At 39.4% G+C, this 11,426-nt stretch overlaps 1 protein-coding gene across 1 annotated transcript in view; it reads right to left on the reverse strand.

Moving 5' to 3' along the window:
- Rc3h2 (ring finger and CCCH-type domains 2) overlaps positions 1 to 11,426 on the reverse strand; it is a gene marked incomplete in the record, with an annotated part of 69,609 nt that overhangs the window by 13,848 nt on the left and 44,335 nt on the right. The window contains 2 exon segments of the mRNA XM_017796127.2: positions 4,070 to 4,284; positions 10,392 to 10,700. Coding sequence (XP_017651616.1) covers positions 4,070 to 4,284; positions 10,392 to 10,700 — 524 coding nt within the window.

Raw genomic sequence — 11,426 nt, forward strand, 5'->3', positions numbered from 1 at the left:
AGAACCCTTTTCAAAAAAAAAAAAAAAAAAAAAAAAAAAAAAAATCAATAGCAACAGAGCAATCTAATTAAAAATATAAGCAATAGATCTAAATAAACATTTGCTAAAATACATACATATGGCCAACAGGTATAATATAAAATGTTCAACATTAGTAATATTCTAGAGTATACAAATTTAAAAAGGAAAATGTCATTATCACTCTAGTTAGAATGGCTATTATAAAAAAGACCAGGCCCAGCCGGGTGTGGTGGCGTATGCCTGTAGTCCCAGCACTTGGGAGGCAGGCAGATCTCTGTGAGTTCAAGGTCAGCCTGGTCTACATAGTGAGTTGAGGACAGCTGGGGCTACAGAGAGACCCTGCTTCAACAAAACAAAACAAAAACAAAAACAAAAACAAAACAAAAAAACAAAAAAAGACCAGGCCCATGAGATGGTTCAGAGGGTATGAACATAGCCATTCAGGCCAGAGATCGGAGTGCAATCCTGGGACCCACATGGTGAAAGAAGAAAACCAACTCTCTCAAGTAGTCCTATGACTGTCATACATGTGCCGTGGCAGAGAGAGAGAGAGAGAGAGAGAGAGAGAGAGAGAGAGAGAGAAAAAGAAAAAGAACAAAGATAAAGAAATTCCTGTATACTACTGGTAGGAATGTAAACTAGCAGTCACTATGGAATACAGAGGTTTCTCAGAAGAGTGAAGTAGAAAACACTATAGGTAAAGATGTGAGTTCTTATTGCAGCACTATACAAAATGGCCAAGAAATGGAAACAATATATATGACTATCAAGTGAAGAATAAAGTATCACGTATATGAAATACAATTCATCCATAAAAAGGATGAAATCCTATTTCTCACAGTATGGATAAAACTGAAAGTGACTGAGTATATTCAATGAAATAAGCCAGCCACAGAAAAATAAGTTCCACATGATTTCACACATATTTAAAAAAGTGAGTTAGGAGTTAGGAGAGGGAAGGCTATACAAGGAGCTATGGGGGTAAAGGGGAAGAAGGGGGGGAGACCCTAGGAGACAGGTATTATCAAGGGAGAAATGAGTAAAGTGGGAGGATTAACAAGGGAGTGAGAGGAGAGGTAAATAATGCCTAGCTGTTATAAAAAAAAAAAAGTAGAAGGAATCGTATTAGTCCAAAAACCTATTGAAAAATTACACATACAGTATCTCTACAGGAGTCCATGTGTATAGCTGAAGGCTACATAACAAGGAACAGTGCCAGACAGGAGAGACTCCCTTTGAGTTGTTGGTCAGGATTATACAAGAGACTCCCAAAATTACACAGGCTATTGCTACAGCCCTTGATTACCTCCCAGAACTTGAAAGTAAGACACTACTGCTGAAGACAGGACATACTTCAGACACAGGACTTGGAGTGATGGAGCTGGAACTGACCAGGAAGCCACCTCCCCTGAAGTTAGCTCTTATATAAGTTTTGGAGAACACTATGTAAGCTACTAAGGTTCAACCCCAGTTTTAAAAAAAATATTTTATTATTTAATACATTTTAATTTTATGTGAATGAGTGTATTGCTTGCATGTGTGTAAATGCATCCATGTCATGCAATGCCCGCGGAGGACAGAAGGTGTCGGATTCCCCTGAAACTGGAGTTATGGATGACTGTTAGTTGCCATGTGGGTGCTGGGAACTGAACCCGGCTCCTCTGCAAGAGCAGTCAGCGCTCTTAATCACTGAGCCATCTCTCCAGCCCCATCCCGTTTTAAGGCCTAATAACCACAACAATGACCAGCACATCAAACTATATTGGTGCAAGGCCAGGAGTGGTGGCACATGCCTTTAATCCCAGCACTCTGGAAGCAGAGGCAGGAGGATCTCTTTGAGTTCCAGGCCAGCCTGGGGCTACATGGAGATCCTGTCTCAAAAAGACCAAAACAAAACAAAACAAAAAAACCAAAACAACCCCGCTCAGCCAAAAAAACCCATATTTGGTGCAGTAGTAGATCTTGGAGGTAATCAATAGCTACCTAATTGGACTTAAAGCCCACTTATGTGAGGGAACTCATGTGTGGTATTGCAAACATAGCCAAATACAAATGGCTGAAGAGGTCATAGCTCTTACAGAAAACCCCAAGGCTGTCACATCCCTAGACAAATGTAATTTCATACTATGTGCTAAATATGGATCCTTTACAGACAAGTATGCAGTCACCACTCATCAAAGAAGCTTTTTGCAACAAAACTATTACAGAGTTCCACAACTGGTCACACAGATTAAGTGTCTATGAAATCCCAATCCTAAGTGACACAACTATAACGGAACCTCTACACTTAAGACGTGTGGAACATAGTAGAACAAGGGATAGGGAGAATACTAATGCATCTCTCAACTCTCATCAATGAAGCTCCCTCATGCAACAGAGGACAATGAACCTAGGGGTCAGGGACCATTTCAGAAGAAGGAGCAGAAAGACTGTAAGAACCAGGGGAGGAGGTGCATGACCATATGGAAATAATGAGTCTTACAGACTCCTGGGACCTTGTTCATATGAACTTACAGTAATGGTGACAGCAGGCACAAGACCCATGTAAACTCAAGCAGACAAAAACCTAGCACAGATGGCAGAAATGGGCAACAGGCCAAAATCTTGGCCAAAGTACTATAGGACAGGTGAGGAGGAGCTGATCATTTTTTTTTTCTTTTTTGTCTTTTGGAGACAGGATCTCCCTATAGCATCCAGCTGGCCTGGAACTATATGTAGACCAGCCTGGCCTCGAACTCACAGAAATCTGCCTGCCTCAGCCTCCCAAGTGCTGGGATTATAGGCATGCACCACCAATGCCTGGCCTTGAGCTGATTTTCTTTAAGGAAGTGACTCTAGATAGGCTGACTAGACCTAAGTGGATGAAACTGCACCTGAAGGACGTCAGGGGACACTAACTTGATTCCATAGGCCTTAACATAAATGTTACTGAAATCCAGTGTCGGGGGGACCTATGGGAGGGTCCTGATGGGGAAGGAGGTATAAAGAAGGCTAAAATGCTGTGTATGAAACACACAAAAAGTCAATAAAAAATATATTTTTTAAAAAGTACCATAGATGTTGAGAGTAATTTGATTATCAGAGGCTAGGGAGAGAAAGAGGAGGGAAAGACGAAGAAGTTGATCAAAGGGTACTAAGTCACAATTAGATAGAAGGTAGATCGATGGTCTGGTATGCAACTGCACAATTTTAAGTACTATGTATATTTCAAAAAGTAGGAGGAAGGACTTCAAATCTTTTAACCAGAGAGAAAGAATTAACATTTGAATAAACATACTTAACCTAATATAAACATTATATAACATACACAAATATCAGTATGTTACATCCCATTAATATGCATACTTTTATGTTTTTAAGTGTCGGTTAATAGAAACGAAACAAAATGTAGTTAAGGGGACACTAAAAAGACAAAGAATATGTCACAATATACCAATTAGTGTAAGCATTATTGTAAGCTGAAGACAAGTAAAAAGTAGCAGAAACAAGAAAAGATGTGTGCCCCTTTCCTATTAGCCTCAATACAGGGCATGGTGTTCGTAGATGCGTTCCCTTCCTTCTGCTTACCAGGAAAAGCTAGCTATCAGGGACAATTTGGGATTCTTATCCCTCTGAAGAAGGCATCATAGGGATCACACAACAAACATTACTGATTACTCCTTATTTTCTAGTATCTCCATTTATTTAGCTTTGCACAATTTGCCACCCTAGAAACTCAAAGTTCTTTTCCTTTGTCTTGCCACTTTGTTAGTTTTTTGTTCTTTTGTTAGGATGATATGACGCTTTGCATTACCTATTACTGAGTGCTCCTAGGTACAGGAACAGTGCATTATGCTTTTGAAGAAAAAAAATGGTATTAGGATTATAAGCATTCACCATCACACCTGACTAGAATCAGATTTTTACAGTAGGAAGAAAACTTACAGGTCATACAGTCCAAGGGATTAATTTGTTAAGGTAGATAGTCTGAATACATACAAATGATATGCTCATTTATTTAGGCTGACAAATGTATATATTAGTTTCTCAGTTGACCAAAAGTACTTACCTGTTTGGGGATATTGTGGAACTTCAAAGGGTATCTGAGTCCTTGGATCTTGAAAATATTGAATGTTTTCAGAATGCTGAGGATAGACTGGAACTCTAGTTAGAAATGGGCTGGATTTTGGAGGCACAGAACTCAGCTCTGTTCCAAAATTAGAGGGCCCAGTGGAGGTAGCAGCTACGTTACTTACAGGAGTCTTGGGTGGAGAGCCAATTTTACTGGAGAGAAAATTTAACAAAGAACAAAGGATAAATCACTATGTTAACCCTTCCTTGGTAGAAATTTTTCATAAAATTATATGGCAAAATCACTAACAGAAAACAGGTGAGTTATTTCCACAGCGGCAAATGTACTTGGCAAGGAATTAAAGCCACCTCATACTGTGATTCACATGACCACATGGTAACAGATCTCTTTTTCTGGTGGGGTTAACAGAAAATGAAAATACATCCCAGGTACTAAGGTATCTGGCATTTAACCCATTCTTTAAGATTTATTATTATTATTATTATTATTATTATTATTGGTGGCCTGGATTCGCTATGGAGACCAGGCTGGCCCCAAACTCACAGAGATCCTCCTGCCTCTGCCTCCCAAGTGCTGGGATTAAAGGCATGTGCCACCATGCCTGGCCCTATTTTTATTATTTTTATGTGTGTGTGTGCATGTGTAAGTGAATGCTACATGTGTATGAGGGTGCTCTCAGAGGCAAAAGAGGATGTTGGATCTCCTGGATTTGGAATTACAGGTGGTTGTGAGGTACCTGACATGGGGGCTGGGGACTGAACTTGGGTCCTGTTGAACAGCAGAAAGCACTCAACCTCTGAGACATCTTTCCAGACCGATGTGACCCATTCTTTAACACTTTGGTTGTCTGCCTTACCCTTTAATGGCTGCACTATCCCTCCAGCCCTGACCCATTCCTTAAACAAAGATTTTTCCTACTGGAAAATCAAGAAATAATGGTTAATTTCTTACTGTCTGCTAAATATAGATCCCTATATTTACAGACAAGTATACCAGTATACCCATACAAGAAGCTTCTTTTTTCAACAGATGGAAACTATTACAGAGTCCCACAATTTGGTCGCACAGAGAATAAGTGTCTGTGATATGACTGGTCGTAAGTGACACATGTACAATGGAATCTCTACACCTAAAGCTCATGGGACACAGTGGATCAGGAGGTAGACAGAACACTAATGTACCTCTCAATGATCACTAGCTAAGCATCCTCATGAAACAGAGGGTGGTGAACATAGAAGGCCACAACTGGCTGGAGTGTAGAGAATAAGAGATTGCAGTGTGTGTGTCCTTGGATTGGACTCCTATATTAAACCTTACCCACCCAGAACTCAGGGACCATTGTGGAAGAGGGGAAGGAAAGATATTTAAGAGTCAGGGTAGTACATGACTGTAAGGAAAGTCTTCCAGGCTTCTGCGAACTTGCTCATATGAACTTACAGCAATGGTGACAGCATGCACAAGATCCACGCAAACTCAGACAAAAAACGCAGCAGAGAACTGGGGAAACGGGCATGGAGCCGCAACCTTAGCTGAGGAACTATTGGTAACTCGTTACTGCTTGGTAAGGGAGAACTGATTAAGGGAGTGACACTAGATAGGCTGACCAGGCTCCAGTGGATGACTCACACCAAGGGACATTTGGCTATACAAACTTGATTTGATAGTCCTTAACACATCTGACAGAATGCATGAAATTCTGTGGGTAGGCTATGGCGTGGGCAGATAGGAGAGGGAGCCTAAATATGATCAGGATGTACTGTATGAAATGCACAAAAATTCAATTAATAATATACATTAAAAAAAAGAAATATAAGTCCTGTTCCAAATATTTACAAGATAATCAATAGAGTCTAGCAGTAGTATTTCATACAAAGAAGATAAACATAGTGGGGGAAAAATTGCCCTACTAATTAGATAAAAGTGCAAAATATAAGAAATGCCCATTTTTGTCTATTTTGTTAACTCTTATGTGTCATCAAGAAAACAGTTACTAGTTTGGAGCAAGGCATTCAGTGAACACTTGTTAGACAAATAAAATACCTTCTGGCACACAATATTTAGTAAAGATCTGCTGGGTAAGAGCCAATAAAGAATTTTGCTTAACACAAAACAATTTTCAATGAGAAAGTAAGATTTCCATATAACTAATGTTTATAGCGTTAATTATTGAATACATAACAGACACTGTGCTAAATGTTTCATAAATATTATCTGGTCCTTTCATGCCAAAAATATTACATATAATCAATGTGGATCAGTACTTTGCAATGGCAAATTCATAAGATTTATCCAGAAGCAGGTATCACAATCCATGACAAGGTAAGTATCTTCATAGCCTCATGTAAGCCATCCTAAACATTTAGATTTAAGGACAAAGCAGCTCTCCAGTTACGTCCTATTCAGGGAACTAGATGAATGGCTTCATCCTAGACGACTTCTGGGATTCTACATTCTCCTCCCAATCAATTCCCCTCATGGCTCCATGTTTTTTCCTGTGTTGCTTTCTCTCTTCATAAGGATTCTCCTGCTTTATTATCTAACCCTTGGAACCAACTCAGGTGTCACAACTTCTCCTCTGAAAGTCTTTCACAATACCTCCTACAAAGAATTGATTATGTATTTTCCAGTTTTCCAGTAATACAAATTTTTTCAGACTATATCATATAGAATCTATTTACATATCTGCCTCCAAACTACACTAGAAGACCTGCAGAGGCAGGGAGTGTATCCACTTTATTTTCATTAAGGACATCAGTTGGCCTCATGTTTGGCATACATTAAGTGATCCATATATTTTAATGAATAAGTGACTAATTTATCTAGTTTATTGTAAGTTTTCTTACTAGGCCCATTAAAAACTTTAAGATTTAAAAACCATTTATTACATTTTATTTAATAATTTGGGGGGGCAGTTATGCAGGTGCCATCATGGGTTAGTGTATGTGCCTCAGTGTACTATAGTGCACCAGTAGAGGTCAGAAGACAACCTGAAGGATTAAGTTCTCTCCTACCATTGGGTTTCAGGGATAAAACTCGGGTTTTTAGATTGGCAGCTGTTTTAGGCTAGGCTTTACCTATCAATCTATCTTATTAGATCTTACAAATTTTTTTTTGTTTGCTTAGTGTGTGTTTTTATGTGTGGGCAAAGAGCCCATGGTCCCTCCCAAAGAGTGCATGTGTAGGTAAGAGGGCAACTTTCAGCAGTTAGTTCTCTTCTTCCACATGTAGGTTCAGGGGACTGAACTCAGGCTGTCAGGCTTGGTAGTAAACAGCCTTACCCACTGAGTCATGTTACCAGCCCTATCCATTTTTCTTTTTCTTTTCTTTTAATTGAGATACAGGACCTAGGGCTAGAGCTTAGTGGTAGAGCACATGCCTACTCATAAGTTTTTCTAATAATCATCACTATCTAATTCTGAAATATTTTCATCATCCTCATGAGAAAACCATGCCATTAGCATCCACTCCCCATTCCCACACCATCCTTAGCCCACAGCAACCACTACTGTACTCCTTTCTGTCACTATGGATTTGCCCATTTTGGACATTTACATTAAATGGAATTGCACATGACTTTTTGCATCTGGCTTCTTTCAGTTGGCATGTTTTCTCTTCTCTCAGAACTGGAATTGGAACTAGGGCCTTGTGCATGTTAGAAACATCATGGCTGAACTATATAAACACAGCTTACTTTTTAATTCCTTTCCTATTTTTTATTTTCTTTGAGACAAGATCTTACTAAGTTATCCCATCTGGCCTGGAAACTCACTCTGCAGGCCAGGCAAACCTTGATCTTTAGATCCTCTTAACTCGACCTCTGAACTAAACAAGATTACAGACCTGCACCACAAGGCCTGATGTAGCATGTTTCTAAGGTTTATCCATATTGTGGCATGTAAGAGTACTTTGCTGGTGCTTTTTTGTTTGCTTGTTTTGGTTATGTTAATGGCTGAATAACTGAATTCATTTTACGAATATAATTGTTTTATAACATCACCTTGCCAAAACCTTCAACACTCATTTTCTACATATATATGGTTTCCATAGCCTGGTATCAATCTACTTAGGTAATCATATTTTATAACAGTCAGTAAGATAAGCCCCATTTTGGGGGGGGGTTGTTTTGGTGTTTTTGAGACAGGGTCTCCCCGTAGCCCCAGCTGTCCTGGAACTCACTATGTAGACCAGGCTGGCCTTGAACTCACAGAGATCCAACTGCCTCTGCCTCCTGAGTGCTGGGATTAAAGGCATGTGCCACCATGCCCTGCTAAACCCCAGGTATTTAATTATATATATGATGCTAGAGATCAAACACAGGCCCTCGTGCATGCGGGCAAGAACTCTACCACTGAGCTACATCTCTAGTCCAAACTTTAAATCGTGGTGCACTTACATACCTCAAGCAAGATACTCATACACATTAAAAAAAAAAAAATCCCAAACTTTTTTTAAACTCCCATATTTTCCCTAGCAACCAAAATGTTCCTATTCTTCAACTCTAGTGTGCTCCATTTGTGTAAATGCTGCATCCACATCATAGAATCACAAATCCTTTAAAGGCAGAAGTAGCTTATATTTTATGTATTCCAAATAGTACCAACAGAAAAGCTTAGAATGGGTACACAAATAACACTTGTGAAGTAGACAATTTTTTCCCAAATATCTTCCAGAGAAGATTAAGATCTCTTTAATGAAGAATTTTCCCCATTACATGCCAAACTACACACCAGAGAATTTTAAAGTGAACTTGTATTCTCTATTATAGGAAGTCATTAGCAGTTTACTGTGTCATCAAGCATGATGCTATTTTTTTGACAGTAGGCATTTAGTAGGTACTGGCAAACTTACTTAAGTGGAATGAAATCAGAAAATGCTTTAATTTGGATTTTTAAACCTCAAAAGAACACTAAGGTACAAGATTTTAGAACTGGAAGTAACTCACAATTACCTGAAAGTTTTAACTCTTTTTCATAAGGTAATAAAACCCTTTGCCAAATGAAATCTTGTATTATCACCCAACAACAACAGCGATGGTAAAAATAAAGCAAATATTACTGAGTGCTTACTAAGTGGCAAGCACTATTCAAAGTACACTGCAGTAGTGACTATTTTTCACAATCAATATGAGTACATGACGCACTTATCTACTGAACACACCCAATCCATGAAGTAGGTGTTAATTTTTTTTTTTTTTTTTTTTTGAGACAGTGTCTCCCTGTAACCCCAGCTAGCCTGGAACTTGTATGTAAACGAGACTGGCCTCCACCTCACAGAGATCCACTTGCCTTTGCCTCCCAAGTGCTGGAAATAAAGATTTGTGCCACCATGCCCAGCAGGTATTATAATGTTTATAACTATATAACCCAAGGAAGACAGCTATAATAACTGGCTTAAGACCCAATAATGGGGCCGGAGAGATGGCTCAGCAGTTAAGAGCACTTGTTCTTGCAGAGGACCCAGGTTCAAGTCCCAGCAACAACACAGTGGTTAACAACCATCCATAACTCCAGTTCCAAGGGAACCCAATGCCCTCCTCTGACCTCTGCAGCACTGCATGATACAAGTACACTTACACTTACACACACACACACACACACACACATATATATATATATGCAGGCAATATACTCACACATATAAAAATAAAGACAATAATTTTTTTTTTTTTTGGATCTTTTTGAAGCAGGGTCTCCCTGTAGCCCAGCTGTCCTGGAACTCACTATGTAGACCAGGCTGGCCTTGAACTCACAGAGATCCGCCTGCCTCTGCCTCCCAAGTGCTGGGACTACAGGCGTGCACCACCATGCCCGGCAATAAAATATTTTTTAAAAAGATCCAAAAGTAGGGAAAAGTGGAAAGTGATCCATAATTGGAAGTCAAAGAATTTGGTTCAAAAGAGTCCCCTCTTAAATACCATCACAAAGTACAAAGCAGAAGTAGGGTTGAGGGCTAGAGCTGCTCACCTGCTGAGGTCTTTACATAAGTTCCTTTCTGGCACCTCTAGGGAAACCTACTGAAATTCAAGAAAATAAGGCAAACCCTAATTTTGGTCCAACCTCTTTAATGTATAGTTGGGGAAACAAAACTCAAGAGTAGAAGTGATTTTTGAAGTCTGCAGAGCTAATTAGTACCATAACCAGTATCAGAACTCAAATTTTCTTTGTACTTAGTATTTTTTCCTACTACATGAATAATTGTGCAAAAAAATTTCAATGAACTGTTGTTCCTTCAGATGAAAAAAAAATGAGGCTGTTTCTAAAAGAGATGAAGAACTCAATTCTTTTCACCCAATACCTACTTTTCCGCTACAGACTCTGCAGAGGGCCCAGCAGCATTCTGACCATTACTGCCAACTTTCCCGACTTTCTTCACAGTCTCCAGAGTCCTTATTGAACTGTCAGTGCTACGTGGGATTAGCTGGGAAACACTGCTTTCGGTGTTTGAAATTCCATTTGTACTTGGAACAATTTTCCCACTTGTCTCAGTACTTCCTATGACAGAAATGACATTTCCGGCTGTGGTTGTGACAGTGTTGTTTACACCAACTTTATTTAGAAGAGGAAATGTTCTTACAGTCGCACTGATCTTTTTGTTCCTTAATCGATACCTGTTTAAAAATAATCAACATATTGTTAACACTGCTCTTAACTTTAATCTGAAAAAATAAAATGAGAAAATATTTTCTAAAGGAAACAGCTATGTAAAGCTTCTTCAGCTAAATATCAAACACTCTACATCAAGATGACAGATGAAAATATACTATTCACATGTGTGAAGCACACATGCATACACTGGCACATAATTAATGTGACAAGCAAAGTAAACATACATTCAAAAAAGCTTTCTGAGGGGCTGGAGAGATGGCTTAGTGGTTAAGAGCACTGACTGCTCTTGCAGAGGATCTGGGTTCGATTCCCAGCACCCACGTGGTGGCTAAGAACTGTCTGTAGCTCCAGGGGATCCCACACTCTCTTCTGACCTCTGTGGACATTGTGCAACATGGGTGTACACACATACATGCAGGCAATACACTCATACACATAAAATAAAAATAAAAAAAAACATGAAGAAAAAAGCTTTCTGAAGGAGTGGGAACAGAGTATTTAAAATTTTTAGGGGGTGGGGCTGGAGAGAGAGCTCAGCAGTTAAGAGTACTGACTGCTCTTGCAGAGGCCCCAGGTTTGATTCCCAGTACCCACATGGCAGCTACAAACCGTCCTTAACTCCAGTTCCAGGGGAATCTGAAGGCCTCTTCTGACCTCCATGGCATTGCACGACATAGGTGCACTCACATACATGCAGACAATACACTCATACACATAAAATAAAAATA

This window comes from Nannospalax galili, unplaced genomic scaffold (genome assembly GCF_000622305.1).
Source record: "Nannospalax galili isolate Female #2095 unplaced genomic scaffold, S.galili_v1.0 scaffold290, whole genome shotgun sequence".
Classification (NCBI taxonomy): domain Eukaryota; kingdom Metazoa; phylum Chordata; class Mammalia; order Rodentia; family Spalacidae; genus Nannospalax; species Nannospalax galili.